The following is a 20,393-nucleotide window of genomic DNA, read 5'->3' on the forward strand; positions in this document are numbered from 1 at the left end:
AAAAAAAAAAAAAAAAAAACAACAACAACAACAACAAAAGAATTGTAATCCCTATAATCGCCAAGTGTCAAGGGAGGAACCGATGGGAGGTGATTGGATCCTGGAGGCAGTTCGCCCTGTGCTGTTCTTGCAATAGTGAATTCTCATGAGATCTGATGGTTTTATAAGGGGCTCTTCCTGCTTCGTTCTTTACTCTTTTCTCTGCTGCCACCACATCAAGAAGGTCCTTGCTTCCTCTTCGCCCTCCACTATGATTGTGAGTTTCCTGAGGCCTCCCCAGCTATGTGGAACTGCAAGTCAATTAAACCTCTTTCCTTTAATTGGGTCTTGGTATTTCTTTATAGCATTGTGAGAACAGACTAATACAGTTACTGTAAGGAGCTAGTATCCAGAATAAAGAACTTCTTCAGAGAATATCTGTGATTGGCTAATAAACACATGAAAAGATGTTCAGCATCATTAGTCATTAGGGAAATGGAAATCAAAACTACAGCAAGATAACACATCACACCCACTAGGATGACTGTAATAAAAAAGATAATATAACCAAAAAGGATATGGAGAAATTGGAATTCTTGTACATTGTTAATGAGAATCTAAAATGGTACAGCTACTTTGGAAAACAATCTGGCAGTTGCTCAGAATGTTAAACATGAGTTACCGTGTCATTCAGCAGTTCTACTCCTAGGTGTCCACTCAATAGAAATGAAAATGTGTCCATATGAAAACTTGTACAGAAATATTCTGAGTAATAGCTAAAAAGAAGAAATAATCCAAGTGTTCATGAACTAACAGACAGGTAAAATGTGGTAAATCCATAAAATGGGATATTATCTGACAATAACAAGGAATGAGGTAGTGATAGACACTACAGCATGGATGAACCTTGAAGACTTTGTGGAAAGTTACAGAAGCCCACATATATTATATGAGCTCATTTATATTAAATGTCAAAAATAGGCAAATCTAGACAGAAAGCAGATTAGTGTTTGGCTAGGGGTGAGGTGGGCAGGGCAGGGAAGCAGGAGGTGGGTGATAGGGATGGACTGCTAATAGGTCTGAGTTTTGTTTTGGGATGATGAAAATGTTTTAAAGTTCTGGAGATGGCTGCACAACTCTGTAAATATACTAGAAATCTGTCAAATTGTACATGAATAATGGCTGAAACTTATGGTATGTAAATTATATCTCAATAAAACTGTTCAAAAATGCAGTTTCCCTCTTCTTTTGTATCTTCAACCATTTAACGGGTTCTTCCTCTTCAGAATATGAATATTCTCTGGCCTCCCATCCTAAAACAAAACAGGACAAAATACAAACCCCACAGTGGGCTCCCTTGCTGCTGCCATCCCATGTTTTTTTCTTCCCTTCACAGCTAAGGCTCCTAAAAGCTAGAAAGTAAGTAATTTAGAAATAGTTCACTGTAGAAAAGTAAGAAATTATGGATAAGCAGAAAGAAGAAAATCTTTAGACATTTAATATAATCACCTAGAGATAATCACCACAGTATTAACATTTATGTAATTTTACATTAAAAGTTGACATCTCGGGTTTTTATTTCCAAAGAAGAGTACTATTATAAGGAAAGGTTTGTTAAGTTAGTGTACTAAGGTAGAACATGGAATATTTTTTAAAATATCTTAATCTTCTGTAATAATAATAAGCATGGTGGGCTTTTATGCATGATTTTGTTTTGTTTTGTTTGAGGTGGAGTCTGACTCCGTCATCCATGCTGGAGTGCAGTAGCGCGATACTGGCTCACTGCAACCTCTGCCTCCCGGATTCAAGTGATCTCCTGCCTGAGCCTCCCCAGTCGCTGGGTTTACAGGCGTGAGCTACCACACCCGGCTAATTTTTGTATTTTTACTAGAGACAGTTTTTCACCATGTTGGCCAGGCTGGTGTCTAACTGCCAACCTCAGGTGATCTGCCCTCTCAGCTTCCCAAAGTGCTGGGATTACAGGTGTGAGCCACAGCCAATTTGATTTTTTAACTTTTGGGAATTGTCTGAATCAAATTTGAGGTCATAAAAACCTAATGCTGTGGAAGCATTCACACTCATTAGACAGTGTGGATGGATGGAATGCATAATGCCTTGTTGTCTTTTAGCCCATACTTATTACATGGTTTTTGCTTAAGCTGCAGCTTGATATCATGGAAGGATTTTGGTCTTGAATATTTTCGCGTGTTTTAAAGCCATGCCCTGTGAAATAAAAATTTCATGAATTCTTTTCAGCTTCTGTGGACTTTGTACTGACTGTTCAAAATTGGCTGACATTGGCTGTGAATTAGGATATCAGCTGATAAGATGGATAGATCTCCTGCTTTAGAATCATTTTGAACTAATTTCATTGATCTTTTCTCCTTTTGCTTGTGCAGAGTTAGACTGGCTGAGCAACCCAAGCTTTTGTGTTGGATCCCTAACGTCCCTGAGCCAACAGACTGAAGCAGCCCCAGCCCATGTTTCTGAAGGGTCACCGCTGACACGGTAGTTTTTGTTTGACAGATGTGTTTTCGTTTTTGTCAGTTTACTATCTATAGCTTAGCTGAAATGATGCTCCTTAGAAAACTCTAATAAAAGAGCTATGTAAAGCTCTTACTTAAAGTAATGAGGTGATCTTTGACTATTTTCCCTTACCTCTTGTGTTAATTTTTTTTTCTTTGCTTTGCAGTGGCAAGTATGTGACACAGTTAGTGCCTGTAATTAGGCCAAGAGGGAAATGGCATCATTGTGATTCTCAAGTAACTTTACTAGCCTCATTAGTAACCTTTAGAATATCATAATTCAGATTTTTTTTTAGTTGCATTTTCAACCCTTTTGTAAAAATAGAGGGAGCTTGTATAATATAAGACTAAAAATGGCATGAAAACATCAGGGAAAGCAAGATGGCACACATCTCTCCTCAACTGTGAAAGAATTTTGTTTTAGATCATTGAACTGAGAAATAAGTTCTCTCACAAATATACACTAGATTTCATTAATAGGGTTAATAGGCTTTGAAACCCCATACTCTAAATGTGTAAGAAGCCTCTGGAAATTGAGACTAGTTGATGCATGAGAGGAAGCTGGTAGATATTTCAGTAATGAGGAAGAAGAGCTCATTGTCATCTCCGAAAACATGGACCACAATTAAATGTTTTGTTTTGTTTTTTTCTATTAACGACATGCTGACATAATATGTGGCACTGAAAATAAACCTTTTATAATGATTTTTTTTTTTGAAATTTGTTTTTTTTTTTTTTTTTAATAAAGATGAGGTCTTGCTACGTTGCCCAGGCTTGTCTCAAACTCCCAAGCACCTTCAGCAGTTCTCTTGCCTTGGCATCCCAAAGTGCTAGGATTATAGGAGTGAGTCTCCACACCCAGCCAACCTTTAATAATGTCTTAAAAAATACTATATTTGATAAGTGGTAGGTTACTTTCATTTAAAGATGTATAAGTATGGAAGTATAGGTTTAGAAACTATTAAAATTAGAATTTCTTCACCTGTTTTTATTTTAGGTCCAATTCCCGAGTCTTGCTGGTGAGGTGTAATCCAGGAAGTTACTGTATAATATATGGGCAAATAGTAAATCTGTGTGAACATGTATAGAGTTCCCTCGTAACTATTTGTTGACTTATTTACATAGTATTATTTTTCCTATATCTTTTTAGAAAGTAATTCTAATGTTGATTTTCCCAAACAGGAGTCTTCTGAAATCAGAGCCTTCAGATGAAAGTGACACTAACCAAAAGCTCAAACAAATAAGCAGAAAAAAGAAGAAAGAGAAAAAGAAGAAAAGGAAGCATCAGCATCATAAGAAAACAAAGAGGAAGCATGGGCAGTCGAGTAGCAGCAGGTCTGAGACAGACACCGATTCTGAAAAGGACAAACCTTCCAGGGGCGTCGTAGGCAGTAAAAGGGAATCTGAGAAACCGAAGTAGGTTGCTGTTCTCAAGCACCTGTGATATTTTAAGTCCTGAGTTTTTCTCCCTTAATTGTTGTCACAAATTAGATACTCGAATAACCATTTAGTCACTCAATCAGAAGAGAGCTCTACCATTTTATCAGCTTAAAACAGAGAAGGAAAAAAATTAAGGACACGATTTTATTTGAGAAATGTTATTTAGACATAGTGATGATTGTGTGAGTCTGGTTCAGACAACAAGTCCTTGGGATTTTCAGAAGGTGGCAGATGTGCCGCGGCGGGTCTGTGAGTCAGTGCACCTCAGAGATGAGGGATCCCCCTCTGAGAGCCGTGGGTCTCCACGCTCAGGGTAAGGGAAGCATCTTTCTCTGCCTTCATCTATCTTTTCATTCAGTCACTGCTGTCAACTCCTGTGTGTATACATGATCACGCACCCTTTTAAGATTAACATAGCACTTAAATAATTGTTACATTTGTCCTTTTCCTTTTCTCTTTCATATTTGTTTAAGACCAGTATGTCGAAGGTGGTGGAAAACAGCTCATGACTATAGTATTTCCATTCCTTGGGGGCTTTATTTCTCCCATATTTTACTCTGATTTCTTTTTTTTTTTTTTTTTTGGTTGGCGGGGGGGACAGGGTTTCACTTCTGTTTCCCAGGCTGGAATGCAGTGACGCGATCTTGGCTCACTGCAACCTCTACCTCCCAGGTTCAAGTGATTCTCTTGCCTCAGCCTCCCGAGTAGCTGGGATTACAGGCATCCGCCACCATGCCTGGCTAATTTTTTGTATTTTTAGTAGAGACAGGATTTCACCATGTTGGCCAGGCTGGTCTTGAATTCCTCATCTCAGGTGATCCACCCACCTCGGCCTCCCAAAGTGCTGGGATTACAGGCATGAGCCACTGCGGCCTACTCTGCTTTCTACCTTGAGCATATTGTTCAATTCATTGTACAGGATGGACACAGCATAGGTGCTCAATACACCTTTTTCTCTGTGCCTAGTTGAATGTCTTCCTAAGTAGAGGGGTATTTGCCTGTAAGTAGGACAGGTGGTATATGGTGAAACTACCGAATTATTGCTCATTTAACTTTCTCCTTTTTTTGCTCATATGGTCTAGAAGAGAGAAAACCTAGGTACCTGTCTAGAACATCTCTAAAAAAGAAATAGTGCTGTTGAGATTTTTGCAACTCTTCAGGATTTTTTTTTTTCTTTTTTTTAGACAGAGTCTCATTCTGTCACCCAGGCTGGTGTGCAGTGGTATGATCTTGCCTCACCGCAACCTCTGCCTCCCAGGTTCAAGCGATTCTCTTGTCTCACCCTCCCAAGTAGCTGGGACTACGGGCACGCACCACCCCACCCAGCTAATTTTTGTATTTTTCGTAGAGATGGGGTTTTGCCGTGTTGGCCAAGCTGGTCTCAAATTCCTGGCCTCAAGCAGTGCACCTGCCGCAGCTTCCCAAAGTGCTGGGATTACAGGCATGAGCCACTGCGCCTGGCCTTCAGGAGTTAGTTACTTCCATTGTGTGCTTAGAAGTCCCCATTGATGTCAGCGAGGGCTCTGTGTTGGAGCAAGTCTGGAAACTGGCCCTTGATGTTTCCATTCCAAGAGGCAGTCACTGCAGGCTTATGGGATCCCTCTGATAACAGATCAGTGTTGGAGAGCTCTACCTGTAACCCAAGCTTGTTTTTTTTTTTTTTTTTTGAGACAGAGTCTTGCTCTGTCGGCCAGGCTGGAGTGCAGTGGCATGATCTTGACTGACTGCAATCTCCGCCTCCTGGGCTCAAGCAAGTCTCCTGCCTCAGCCTCCCAAGTAGCTAGGATTACAGGCGTGTGCCACCATGCCTGGCTAGTTTTTGTATTTTTAGTAGAGATGGGGTTTCTCCATGTCGACCCAGCTGGTCCCGAACTCCTGACCTCAGGTAATCTGTCTGCCTCTGTCTCCCAAAGTGCTGGGATTACAGCCATGAGCCACCGTGCCCAGCCCCCAAGCTTGCTCTTTAGTGGAAAAAATAAAGCAGTTGAGCAAAAAGCTTCTGAATTTGACTGAATTTTTGAGGGTAGGAATCAGGCCTGTCTTGCTTACCACTATATTCCCACAACACTTGGTGCACGGGGCCCAATAGAGAGTAAGCACAGAATTTGTTTTTGTTACATGAATGAATGAATATATTGTTGGTATCCTTACTTTTTACTGTGTCTTTAAAGCAAGCTACTTTAATTGTTGTGTCTTCCCAAAACTCACCTTTTAGCTACTTGTCTTTTTTATAGCTGGGGACAATGAGTTTTAAAGGATTTCCCGAAACCACACAGGAACTGTCTTTAGGACTTGAAGGATAGTTAATTTCAGCCTATGCTTAATCATGTCAGGGAATCTTTATAGCCTCTTGACAGTTTCATGATCCAGATAACATGTTTAAGTTTGTTGATATTTTATAGACTATCCTTATTAAGATTATTCTTGTCCTTCTGTTTTACTGTCTTGTTATTAACTTATGTATTCTCTTCCTGAGAAGGTGACCTGAAAGAATTATTTATTTCCACATAGACAAGGACTACAATATTAGTGAGTTGTGAGAGTCTTTCTGTGATGTCAGGAAAGTGGGTTCATGAGGGTAGCAGATCCTATGAGACTCTGTTTCAGGGTGATGACAGATGACTTCCCCAGAGGCCACAGCTACTAACTGACCTTGAGTTTCTGGGATGAGCTTTCACTCACCTTTAGGTGGAGGCAGCCCTTCCTTGCACACAGCCCGGACTACCACATCCTGTTTCCTTAGCTCAGTACCACCAAGGGGAGAGGAAAGGACCTGTTGACTCCTCAGGGGTAGTCTGAAGCTGGCCTCTCCTTTTTTTCTCCCAGTTGGCTTTCCATTTCTTTCTTGAGTGCATCAATCAGTTTGCAGTAGGCTCTCCATCTTTTCATTGCGTCTTATGGCTTTTGTAGACAGCCCTCTGCAGTTGTTCTGAAGGGAAATGTATTGAAATCTCCATACATTAACCTGAGGCTCATCATTCAACAACTATTTATTGAGTAGCTAGTGTTCCTGAAATGCCATTCCCTTGTATTCCCTGCCAAGAATAACTAAGAAGCCTCCAGAATCTTTATTTGTACCTGGGCAGAGCTGAAAAGCAGAGAGATGGAGCAACAGTTAATGGCTGTTTTGACTACTTTGGCACCTTCTTGTGTCAGCAGCATTATGAACTGATTTTCTTTAGAGGAAGAAGATGTTAGATGCCAGAAAAACCTTCCCTCCCTCTCACTTAACGCCCCAGTGGTTCCTTTTGTATCTGAGCTGAAAGTCTGCCAGCCTACACATTGGTTCAGAGAGATAGATTAGGGTCTTGTCTTCAGGGGAGCCTCGTGATTCTGCCCTTTATGTACAAGGTCCAGACGTATAAACAAAACGGCAAACACAGAGTCCAGACCATAAAAATGAGGCTGAGACCAAGCCTAAGTAATGTTGGAGGCTGAACAGTTCAGAGCAATGGCTTTTTTGAGAGGTTTTGAGTTGGAATCATCTATCTAGGCACTTTCAAGTAAGTTAGGTGAAGTTAGGGCAGTGCACTTGAATGTCGGTGGTTGTCACCTTGGGAGGTGTGGGAGTTCCCTCTGCCTAGCCCTCTAAGGTGCCTCAGAGCAGGAATACTTTTTAAGAAAAGACTTTGTTTATAAATATATTTGAAATTCAAGGTTACAGTAATCTAAATGAAACATTTTAAAAGAACTCCTGTATACCTGTATTCTTCAGGTTAGTTTTTGAGATAGGAAGACTTCTTTTGTTGGTAAAGTGTCATTTAGTGGTGACAGGTTTTGCTTTATTTTTTAAAACTCTTTGCCCAGAATGAGAGTCCTCTTCCATCTCTGTGGCACATGTACATTTTATGTACTTGGGCGTGTTTGATGCTATGTGGAGTTTGAAGTGTTTAACTCTCATATTGCTGAAAATGCCAACTGTGTCTCTGGAAGATTTTTAAAGTGCTTCTCCCTTCTTCCTTTGTCTCACAGTCAAGGAAATAATGCTGCAGCTGATACTGGACATCGCTTTGTTTGGCTTGAGGACATTCAGGCTGTGACGGGAGAAACCTTCAGAACAGATAAGAAACCAGATCCTGCGAACTGGGAGTACAAGTCTCTCTACCGAGGGGATATAGCAAGGTAGCCACCTTGTTTTGCCCCAATTTTCGCTGTAGGAAAGTAACTTTTTTCTCCTCGGAACTCTCTTGGCACTGTCTGCCTGCCTGTTTCTGTCTTTCATCAGTTCTGTTGAGTTTTATTTATTGCATTGTTCAGGCACATGTCTTATCTCATATTCTAAAATGAAAGCTTAATGCTTGAATTCAAGTCAGATTAATCTTATTTATCCCTGGTGCTAGCCATAGTGCCTGGCACAGTAGGCGTTCTGTAAGTATTTGTTGAATAAGTGAATCCAAAAGTACCTTGTAATAATTAATTGTGACAGAATATCTGGTAACCATTTGGTCTAACCTATATGCCATTTTTTAAAGTGACAAAGCTTTTATTTATCCACCCCCAACTTCTGTCATTTAAAAAATGACATTTAGTGGTAAGGACTTTCTCAAAATGTTTCTAGCATACACCATCAGATAATCATAAAAATCATTTTAAAAAATCATAAAAAATAGGTGATACTTGCTTTAGTAATAGAGTTTGAACTTTTCCCCTCTAATCTGGCAATCGAAAATATTTGAGTACTTACTAAACCCTTTAGACCAAACTTGTCCAATCCAAATTTGTAAACTTAAACATTATGACATTTTTTTTGTGATTTTTTTTTTTTTTTTAACCCATCAGCTATTATTAGTGTTAGTGTATTTTATGTGTGGTCCAAGACAATTCTTCATCCAATGGGGCCCAGGTAAACCAAAAGATTGGATACGGTATTAGTCCATTTTCGTACTGTTGGGAAGAAATACCCGAGACTGGGTAAATTGTAAAGAAAAAGAGTTTTAATGGACTCACAGTTCTACATGGCTGGGGAGACTTCACAATCATGGCAGAAGGTGAAAAAGGAGCAAAGGCACGTCTTACATGGTGGCTGCTCTTTATAAAACCAGGGGAATTGCCCTTTATAAAACCATCAGATCTCGTGACACTCACTATCACGAGAATGGCACGGGAAAGACCTGCCCCATGATTCAATTACCTCCCACCAGGCCCCTCCCACGATGTGGGGATTATGGGAGCTACAGTTCAAGATGAGATTTGAGTGGGGACACAGCCAAACCGTATCTGATACCCCTGCTTTAGACATTTAGTACTTCGTAAGAAACCGTGAGGAACATAAAGAACAGTAACACACAATCTGTTCCCAAACAGTTTACAGATAATGAGAATTGAAGACAGATAATCATCAGTTTTAGAATACAAAGACAAGAGGAGATCTTGAAGATTATTATTCTTTATAGACTAATGACTTTGTGAAATAAATTTCCATTTCCATTATTTTGCTGTGTCTCCAGATTTTAATCCTGTTGTCACTTATCCTGACATTATACCTCACCATGTAAGCAGTTCCAACTAAAATTTCCTTCCTGATGAGTTGTTTTATTCAGTACATATTTAATCTACCTACTGTCAGTGGAAACTTTATGGTTGAGCATAAATGACTATTATATTTTCAATGTATTCATATATTTTTGAGTTATCTTAATGCTCCTTGAGGTATTACTTGGTTTTCTGTGCCACCAAAGGCACACCCAGATGTGGTAGATTCCCAAGAAAAGATGGGCAGTTGGGCCAGGCATGGTAGCTCATGCCTGTCATCCCAGCACTTTGGGAGGCCGAGGTGGGTGGATCACTTGAAGTCAGGAGTTCGAGACCAGCCTGGTCAACATGGTGAAACCCCATCTTTACTAAAAATACGAAAATTAGCTGGGCATGTTTTCACATGCCTGTAATCCCAGCTACTGGGGGGCTGAGGCAGGACAATCGCTTGAACCTGGGAGATGGAGGTTGCAGTGAGCCGAGATTGTGCTACTGCACTCCAGCTTGGGTGACAGAGTGAGACTCCATCTCAAAAAAAATAAAAAAATGGGCAGTCAACAAACAGAGATTGGACATGAGGTAGTGGCCATGGTGCTGTGTGTGTTGTTTCACTTAAGTCAGGCTGTCTGATCCTCACAGCTGCTTGTGAGGAGGAGGAGGAGAACCCTCTTCATTTTACAAATGAGGAAAAGGAATTGCGGAGAGGTTAAGTAACTGCACAAGATCATGCAGCCAGGCAGCAGCAGGGTTGGGATTTGAACCCTCATGTCTCTGACTTCACATTTCAAATGTTCTTTCACTGCCCATGCAGAAAGATGAGACAGGGTGTATGGCAGGACGTTTTCTAGATTTGGAAACAGAGGACTCTGGTTCTCATTCTGACTTTGCCATTTACTAGCAATATAGTTCCAGGCAAGTTACCCGACCTGTCTGAGCCTCTGTTGCTTCATTTATAAATTGGAAATTGTAACTTCTGCCATGGCTTGTGCTCAAATATCAGAATATTTGATATGGAATTGGAAATTGGTATGCAAACATAAAGGGTTAATATTTATTAATAGATGAAAAGAGGAGAACGTACTAACAAAGAGTGGCTCTTGAGCTTCTGCTAATGAATGGCACAGACTTAGGAAGGAAGTAATTGGAAACAGCCTAATTAATCTAAACCTCAAGGATGCCACTGCTAAAGGGCTTAGGGCATTGTGATTTCCTAGCCATTTGGTAAAGTTTACACAAGACACATCTTGCCTGGATTAGTGGCTGGATTAGTAACTGTTAGTGTCCAGCTCTGAGAACATATTGATACCATGGCCGTCTGAGCTGGTCAGAAGACAGTGGGAATACTGTCACTGAGCAATGGGCTTAATGCCTCAAGTGCATAGAAGTCAATACTATGGCACCAGCTTTTGAGAGAAGCAGCAGCTTTATTGCAAGGTCAACAGGAGGCATTACTTGAATCTGTCTCCCCCAAATGGGGTCTGTGTTTTAGAGGAAGAGAGTAACTGTGAGGGAGATAGGAAACTGCATCAAGGCGTGATTTGATTGGGTTATGGAGACAGACAGTGTAGGGTTCTTGTCTCTTTTTTTTTTTTTCTATTGAGACAGAGTCTCGCTCTGTCGCCCAGGCTGGAGTGCAGTGACGCGGTCTTGACTCACTGCAACCTCCGCCTTCTGGGTTCAAACAATTCTCTACCTCAGTCTCCTAAGTAACTGGGACTACAGGCGTGTGCTACCATGCCCGACTAATTTTTTTTTTTTCCGTATGCCACTAAAATTTGCCGGAGTTTATTCATCCTGCATTCATTTTAATTGCCTGGAGCTTTGGATTTAATTCTTGCATCCCACTTTGTATCTTTCATTTGCTTCACTCTCTCTAGCTTTTATTCTTTCTTTCTCTTTTCCATTGGCCAGTGCACCTGACCCAGCTCACATGCGTGGACTCTGGGAAAGTAAATGCCTGGCTGATTTTTTTGTATTTGTGTATTTTTAGTAGAGATGGGCTTTCACCATGTTAGCCAGGATGGTCTCAATCTCCTGACCTCGTGATCCACCCACCTCGGCCTCACAAAGTGCTGAGATTACAGGCGTGAGCCACTGTGCCCAGCCTGTGGGTTCTTGGCTCTTAAGTTCATGTGGCAGCAACTCCCCTCACTTCTTAATTTGGTCCGTGCTCTTTGGTTCAGGTACCTTGGTTCCCTATGTGGTTGACATTTTTGTTCCCTGGCTTTGGGGTCACCAATTGCGCACACTTGATTCACCTGCACGAGCTTGTGACTGGCGAGCTGTGGGTCCACTGCAACTGAAAAACAACTCATTGTTCTGTTATTGGCAAAGTTGAAGTAGTTTGAACTGGTTCTGCAGTTAATTTTATGTCGGGTACTGAATTTTCACACTTTGGGGGAACACTGACACACTGAGAGCGTTGAAATGAAGGTGAACACTTAAAATTTGACTAGCACTGTCATGTGAGGACTAGATGGGCATTTGGCCTAGGCAGGGATATGATCATTGTTTTTTTTTTCTTTTTTTCCCCCATCCCACCCCCGATCATTGTCTTTTAAGCTTGGTTGGACTGTCCTTTGGAGGCTGGATTGACAACGTTTTGTGTGGCTTGTCAAGTTAGAACCAGTACTAATGAGTGGAAGTTCCAGGAGGTCAGATTTGACTCCGTATAGAGTAGCACATCCTCTACGCCTGTGAGCATCCCACGGTGACACTGTACGGGAGGATTGTGGTGAGCAGGGGTTAGGTTCTAAAGTTAGTGTATAACTTGAAAATTAGAGTCAAACTATATTTGGAAAATTCCTTAAGACTAATATACTGTCTGATAGTGAAGTTCAGCTCAGTCAGTTTTTTCTCCATTTTTGGAATAGATTGTTATTTCTTTGGCTATAAACCAGATAAAATAGTTGGCTTATGTTTAGGAGCCAACTTTGATAAAATAATAGTTTAAACTTATCTAACCCTTACTGTATGGCAGACACTCTTCTAAGGACTTTACATATATAAAGATTTTTGGCCAAGTGCAGTGACCCATACTTGTAGTGCCAGCACTTTGGGAGGTCAAGACAGGAGGATTGCTTCAGGCCGGGGGTTCAAGACAAGGCTCAACAACATAGTAAGGCTGTGTCTCTACAAAAAATTTAAAAATTAGCTGAGTGTGGTGGCGTATGCCTGTAGTCCAGCTATTCAGGAGGCTGAAGCGGGAGGCCTGCTGAAGGAGTTTGAGGCTGCAGTGAGCTATACTGCATCACTGCACTCCAGCCTGGGCAACAGAGGGAAACACTACAAATTTTTTTGTAGACCGGAGCAGTGGCTCACACCTGTAATCCCTGTATTTTTAGTAGAGATGAGGTTTCACCATGTTAGCTGGGATGGTCTCAATCTCCTGACCTCATGATCCGCCTATCTTGACCTCCCAAAGTGCTGAGGTGGGCGGATCGCTTGAGGTCAGGAGTTCAAGACAGCCCGGCTAAATTTTATATTTTTAGTAGAGATGGGGTTTTTACCATGTTGGCCTTAATTGATCCACCCACCTCAGCTTCCCAAAGTTCTTTTTTTTTTTTTTTTTTTTTGAGACGGAGTCTCGCTGGATTGCCCGGGCTGGAGTGCAGTGGCCGGATCTCAGCTCACTGCAAGCTCTGCCTCCCGGGTTTATGCCATTCTCCTGCCTCAGCCTCCCGAGTAGCTGGGACTACAGGCGCCTGCCACCTCACCCAGCTAGTTTTTTGTATTGTTTATTAGAGACGGGGTTTCACCATGTTAGCCAGGATGGTCTCGATCTCCTGACCTCGTGATCCACCCGTCTCGGCCTCCCAAAGTGCTGGGATTACAGGCTTGAGCCACCGCGCCCGGCCAGCTTCCCAAAGTTCTGGGATTACAGGTGTGAGCTACCACGCCCGGCTGTTAGTTGATTATTTGATAAGGATTTTATAGGAAAAGTGCCTTCATTTGGGGAAACTTTGTGTTAAATTGCAGCCTAGGTCCTGTATAATTATTAAGATACTATGCTAAGTGATAAATTGGATACAACCTAAATGTCTAACAATTGGGAAATGGTTAAATAAATTATGGCACATTCATACAATGGAACAGTTTGAAGTCAATAAAAATTATATTTTCTAAGATTAATGGTATAGGGAGATGCTTAAAAGTAGGAAGGAAGGCCTGAAACTATGTGATATCAACTATTTTTAAAAAGGATGGGCCGGGCACGGTGGCTCAAGCCTGTAATCCCAGCACTTTGGGAGGCCGAGACGGGTGGATCACGAGGTCAGCAGATCAAGACCATCCTGGCTAACATGGTGAAACCCCGTCTCTACTAAAAATACAAAAAACTAGCCGGGCGAGGTGGCGGGCGCCTGTAGTCCCAGCTACTCTGGAGGCTGAGGCAGGAGAATGGTGTCAACCCGGGAGGCGGAGCTTGCAGTGAGCTGAGATCCGGCCACTGCACTCCAGCCTGGGTGACAGAGCCAGATTCCGTCTCAAAAAAAAAAAAAAAAAAAAGGATGTCTGTGCACACATATAAATCCATACCGAAACACATATAGTGTCTGAAAGTAGATAGTAATATAGGCCAGTAACAGTTTTCCCCTTCCCTTATCATTTCCATCTAATTTGTTATAAAAATACAGCTGTTAGTTTAAAGTCAGGAAACAGTAAGCATTTTTCAGGAGATTATACGAATATCTAAAATATTGTATATTTTTTGTGAGACTAATGAGGAATCAATACTATTAAAAGAGGACTAAGGAGAACAAAACTAGCTTTTTAACTTTGTTCCTTAGGGAATAGTAGCCTTGTTTAGAATTACATTAGTGCAATTTTTTTTTTTTTTTTTTTTTTTTTTTTGAGACCAAGTCTCACTCTGTTGCCCAGGCTAGAGTGCAATGGCTTGATCCCGGCTCACTGCAACCTCCACCTCCTGGGTTCAAGCGATTCGCCTGCCTCAGCCTCCCAAATAGCTGGGATTATAGTCGTGTGCCACCATGCCCAGCTAATTTTGTATGTTTAGTAGAGATGGGGTTTCATCATGTTAGCCAGACTGATCTCGAACTCCAACCTCTGGTGATCCGCCCACCTCGGCCTCCCAAAGTACCGGGATTACAGACGTGAGCCACCACGCCCGGCCTACATTAGTGCTATTTTATCTCATCACACCTTTGTTAAGGTTGTTTTTGACTCATAAATGGAATGACAAGAGATTATCATGAGATAGTCTAGAATGTATTGGGAGGGAGGCCAGATAAAAGGTTTGAGAGAGAATGTTTGTGTCTGCGTGAGAAAATAGTCCCCTGCTGTGAAATTTGCTGTGTTTGGTCAGTGAGGAGGGCAAAGATGCTTAGAGAGGGGACCTGTTGATGGTGGAGAAGCCGCAGAGGTGAGGGAGGGAGCCCGGCCCTGAACCAAGGTGAAGTGGAGCGGAGCTTCCTGGGAGCTGATAGAAGATAAAGGCAGTTCTTCCCTGCCTTTTTCTCCCCACAGCATTTCCAATTTTATTGGGAAAAAATTTTAGTATACAGCAAAAGTTAAAAGATTTTTACAGCGAATGTTCATATAACTGCCCCACACATCAACCATTAACTTTGTATTGTACTTGCTTTGCCATATCTGTCCATCTATCAGCCCATCCTATTTCTTTGATGCATTTCAAAGTAGACTGCAGATCAATAAACAACCCCCTATATACTTGAGCATGTGTGTTATTAACTAGAGGTCGAGAGTCAATATTTACTTAGTTTTATTACTTTAATCGAAAATGTACATGCAATGTAATGCACAAAGCTTCATCCTCTTGAGTTTCGGGAAATGTATACACGCCTGTATAACCCGAACGTTTATTAAAATGTGAAATATTACTCTGACCCCCAAAAGTTTCCTCGTGCTCTTTTCTGGTCAGTTTGCACCCCATTCTCCCAGAGGCAATCACTGTTCTCATTTGTTTCCACCATCAATTCATTTTACCTGTTGTAGAATGTCATGTAGGTGGAATTATGCAGTGTGTACTCTTTTGCATCTGGCTGCTTTCACTCAGCGTAATGTTTTTGAGATCATCCGTCTATAAGGCACTTACCAGTAGCTCCTTTTTACTGCTGGTAGTATTCCATTGTATGGCTGTACCTTCGTTTCCTTATCCATCTTCTATTGATGGACACGTGGACTCATTCAGTGTTTGGCTGTTAGGAATAAAGCTGTCGAGAACATTTGTGCTCACGTCTTTGTGTAGACATATGCTTTCCTTTTTCTTGGGTAAATATGTAGGAATAGAATTGCTGGGTCATAGGTTAGGTCTGTGTTGAGTTTTTTAAGAAACAGCCAGATCTTTTCCCAAAGTGATTATAGCAGGTTACATTCCTGCTGACAGCGGATGAGAGTCCTGGTTCCTCCACAGGTTACTCACCAACATTTGGTGTTGTCAGCCTTTTACATATTAATTTAAAACTGTTCTAGTTGGTGTGTGGGGTACCTCATTGTGGTTTTAATTTGCATGTCCTTGTTGACTAATGATGTTGAGTATTTTTTTTTTATGTGCTTATTGGTTATTCGTGTCTTCTTTTGTGGAATTTCAGTTCAGATCTTTTGCCCATTTTTAAAATTGAATTGTTTGCTAACATACATACAGAAAAATGTACAATTTTCCTTAGCTTTTGCCTGTGCAAATATTCAGTAGTCATGTGTTTGTTAACTCTGGGGACGCCTACACATTCCATAAAAGCGTTTTAGAACCCAACCTCTTTTCCTCTAGAGTAGAAAATAACTAAATGTAATTTCATTTGACATACTTTGTTTCAGGATTAAAAAAAGAATCTCAGGCCTATATGTTACCTTCTTAAGTAGGGACACAGGAAAATATTGAGAAAACAGGACTGGTCTAGGAGACAGATGATCCGGGTTCCCAGGCCTCAGTGTCCTTATTTAGGAACAGTTAAGAGAGGGGATGATAATTTTTGCCTTGCCTGTCACATATGGCTGTGATGATCAAATGACATAATGTGTGTGACAGTTCTTTACAAGGCTCCAGGAAAATAGAAATTACTAAGATCTAGAAGACAGGCATGATCTGAAATTCATGAGATGTTAACAAAGAGTTGAAGTGTTATAGGAGGAAGTCAAGCCAGGCAGAAAAAAAGTTAATTGCTAGTCCTTGTGTATCTCCAGATAGAAACAATCTGAAGGTAAGGTGAATTTGGATATATGCAGTGAACCTGCGTAACGAGAGTTTAGGTCTAATGCGCCTTCAGTCATTCAGAGGTAGTACACATATTCCCTCAATAACTTTTTTTCTTTTTCTAATATCAGATACAAGAGGAAAGGAGACTCCTGCCTTGGCATTAACCCTAAGAAGCAGTGCATATCTTGGGAAGGGACTTCCACAGAGAAGAAGCATTCACGCAAGCAGGTTGAACGCTATTTTACTAAGAAGAGTGTGGGATTAATGAACATTGATGGAGCTGCCATCAGCAGTAAAACTGAACCTCCCTCATCTGAGCCCATCTCCTTTATACCAGTGAAGGACTTGGAAGATGCAGCTCCTGTTACAACCTGGTTGAATCCTCTGGGGATTTATGATCAGTCAACCACACAGTGGCTACAAGGACAGGGTCCTCCAGAGCAGGAATCAAAGCAGCCAGACACACAGCCAGACAGCGAGAGTGCGGCTCTCAAGGCCAAGGTGGAGGAGTTTAACAGGAGGGTGCGGGAGAATCCTCGGGATACGCAGCTGTGGATGGCATTCGTTGCTTTTCAGGTATGTTTTGCCATCCCAATTCTCTTACCTTAGAAGGACATTTCTGATTTTGGGCAAACTGATGGACTCTGCAGCAATTTTTGAGCTAATGAGGAAATTTGACACTGTGCATACAAAGATTATTAGAGCCTTTGCCCTGAGCTCGCTCAGAGTCCAATGAGGAGAATGGACATGTGAAGAATACATGCAGCCCTGGGGTAGTAAATGCTGTAATGTGTAACTTGGGAGTGGAGTGAGGGCATGATTTGCATTGAGGGAGGAGAAAGAGCTACCAAGAAGGAGAAGGTAAAGTTCAACACAATCTTGAAAGAAGAGGGGATGTTCACCAGATAGGGAAAGGCATTCCTGAAGTACAAACAGAAGAGGCAGAGCTCACAGAGTTGTGAAAGAGAGAGGGCTGCTCAGTGTATTACCCAGTTAGAGCCACGCATTCCCTTTCGAAAACTTGTGGGTTTGTCTGAGTCTCTCATTTTGAACCACTCATACAATTACCATATTTTGTGCCACATTTGGCCCTTTTATTGGTAAGGTCTGCTCCTCAGAAAAGACTTTCAAGGCATTGTATGCCAGTCATTGATACAGAAATCAAAGCTTAAAATGGCAGAGAGTGGACAGTGAAGTGAGAAACACAAGATCAGACATACCAGGTGACAGAAGCACCTTAGGATCCAAGTGTTCTTTAAAAGAAATTGTGGCGAACCGGTGGTTTAAGAAAGTCCCTAGGGGGTGGTAAGAAAATCACTAAGCTTTGTTGAAATTCTTGAGGATCCCCCAGGTCCATTTGCATTTGTCAATTGGTGTTTTTGTTGTTGAGGACGAGGCCATGAGAAGTCCTGGCCTGTATGCCATCGAGGAAGGAGAGCAGGAAAAGCGAAAGAGGTCCCTGAAGCTCATTCTGGAGAAGAAGCTGGCCATTCTGGAGCGGGCCATTGAGAGCAACCAGAGCAGTGTGGATCTGAAACTGGCCAAGCTGAAGCTCTGCACAGAGTTCTGGGAGCCCTCCACTCTGGTCAAAGAGTGGCAGAAACTGATATTTTTGCATCCCAATAATACAGCCCTTTGGCAGAAATACCTTTTATTTTGCCAGAGCCAGTTTAGTACCTTTTCGATATCAAAAATTCACAGTCTTTATGGAAAATGCTTGAGCACTTTGTCTGCTGTTAAGGACGGCAGCATCCTATCTCACCCTGCGTTGCCTGGCACGGAAGAGGCCATGTTTGGTAAGGAGATAACCAGATCCAGTTACGTGGGAGGAGTTAGACTTTCTTTTGGCTTTACTTGAAAATGAAGATCTATTTTTGATTTATTCTAGAAAAAGTCTGAATTGTTTGATAGAACTGATTTTTTTTAAAAAGTATAATGACTCTTTTTGATAACAAATTTGCCCCCAGCTCCCAGGGCAGGTGGGGGCAATAGAGCCAGCAGAGTTAAGATATCACTGGACAAAGTTCTGCTGATTAGCCAAGTAAACAGGCAAATCTCTTAACTGCTTTGGCAGTCGATGGCCTTATCTGTTGAGATGCATGTACCTGTCTCACCCAATTACAGGGTCCCAGGCAGTAATGTCTGTGAGATGCCCTGACTGGGAACCACTGCATAAATAGAAGTTTTGGGCATTATTATGCTGTTAACATTTTTGGTCTGTCCTGAAGGAGCCTGGAATATAAATTTTGACAGTATTGAGATGTTGGAGGCTGCATGTTTTGCTGAGCCAGAGAGTATCACTTATGACCTTGAATCGTGAAGGCTTTGCCCTTCACTGGCTCTGGTGTGTCCTTGGGCAGGTCCTCTTTGAGCCCCAGTTTCTCCATCAGCAACAATACTATAAACCTGCTTTACAGGACTGTGGTGCACAGTAAGCGAGATAATCTGTGGCAAGTCTAGCTCAGTGTCCGGCATTTATTTGATCACAACCCCTATTACTGAGTATTGATTACTATTGGCATCTAAAGATAGAAATACATTGCTCTCAAAATAATAAGCATTTATCACACTGACACAGAGTCTTGAATTTGTTACTGTTTGTGATCTACTCAAATAGTTTAGTGTTATTTAGTAGCTGGAATTGTACCACAAGTAAGATGAACTGGAATATTCAGACATGGAATCTTAATTTTTTTATAGCCGACTCCAAACATAGGATGAAAGTTGCTGGCGAATAATGCCATCTAGTGATCAACTGAATACAGCTCTTTGCTTCCTGATAAAAATCTGCTACGCCATCCTTTTTCTACAATTTTTCTTGTAATAATGAGCTCTGATTGTTTGATAGCATTCAGACCAACCTCTTGACTTATTTTTATGTACTATATATAGTTTTTATTGTTAATATTTGTGTTCTGTGGTTTCATACAAAAATTAGAACAAACATACTTGGTTTATAATACTGTGTGAGACGCTTTAAATCAGGATGTGTATCACAGCTTTGTAAATTAACGGTGATTGCAGGTAAAAGATGTTCTCAGTGTGTTAATTGCCTGTTTTGAGAAGTACATTCTTTCCCTGTAGTGGTATCAACCTGGCTTCTTCCCCTTTGCCCTCCTGTTTGCAGCACTCTTTCTTCAGCAGTGCCACTTTCTGCGGCAGGCCGGCCACTCTGAGAAGGCCGTCTCTTTGTTCCAGGCCATGGTGGACTTCACCTTCTTCAAACCTGACAGCGTGAAAGATCTGCCTACCAAAGGACAGGTACCCAGCTCTGCTGGCCTCATCTCTTTCTTTCTGGCTCTTTGGAGGGAGGGAGAGGGGGAAGGTGTGGATAATGAGAGGTGGTGTGGATAATGAGAGGTGGTGTGGATAATGAGAGGTGGTGTGGTAGTGTTTTTAAAATATCATATCCTTCTTTATATCAGTCTGCTGAGGAGGACTTCTTAGAAATAGTCCAGTGATCTGAGGAAAGTTTTGTAATGAAAGTGGTGAGATATGGATAGGTAAAGACACTTCCCCTCCTTCACAACATAAAGGCTGTCTGAGGACCCACCCTCTCATCCTGCCTGCCTTCTTTCTTTTTCCTTTTCTTTTCCCTCCCTCCCTCCTCCCCCTCCTCCCCTCTCCCTCCCCTTCTCCCCCATCCTCTCCTCCCCCTCCCCTCCCTCTCCCCTCCCTCTCCCCTCCTTCTTCTACCCCCTCCTCTCCTCCCCCTCCTCTCCCCCTCCCCTCCCTCTCCCCTTCCCCTCCTCTCCCCTTCCTCCCCTTCCCCTTCTCCCCCCTCCTCTCCTCCCCCGCCCCTCCTC

General features: G+C 41.9%; 1 protein-coding gene across 3 annotated transcripts in view; it reads left to right on the forward strand.

Annotated features, from left to right (window-relative positions):
- Positions 1–20,393, forward strand: part of NRDE2 (NRDE-2, necessary for RNA interference, domain containing) — a 57,625-nt gene that overhangs the window by 11,312 nt on the left and 25,920 nt on the right. For 2 of the 3 annotated variants that reach the window (XM_023205439.1, XM_023205441.1), the window contains exons 2-7: positions 2,379–2,487; positions 3,687–3,920; positions 7,917–8,066; positions 16,716–17,163; positions 17,978–18,383; positions 19,715–19,848. In XM_023205439.1, coding sequence (XP_023061207.1) covers positions 2,379–2,487; positions 3,687–3,920; positions 7,917–8,066; positions 16,716–17,163; positions 17,978–18,383; positions 19,715–19,848 — 1,481 coding nt within the window. The remainder of the gene's footprint in view (positions 1–2,378; positions 2,488–3,686; positions 3,921–7,916; positions 8,067–16,715; positions 17,164–17,977; positions 18,384–19,714; positions 19,849–20,393) is intronic. The other variant, XM_023205440.1, reaches the window with a different exon arrangement.

The sequence above is a fragment of the Piliocolobus tephrosceles genome, chromosome 6, assembly GCF_002776525.5.
Source record: "Piliocolobus tephrosceles isolate RC106 chromosome 6, ASM277652v3, whole genome shotgun sequence".
Lineage (NCBI taxonomy): Eukaryota > Metazoa > Chordata > Mammalia > Primates > Cercopithecidae > Piliocolobus > Piliocolobus tephrosceles.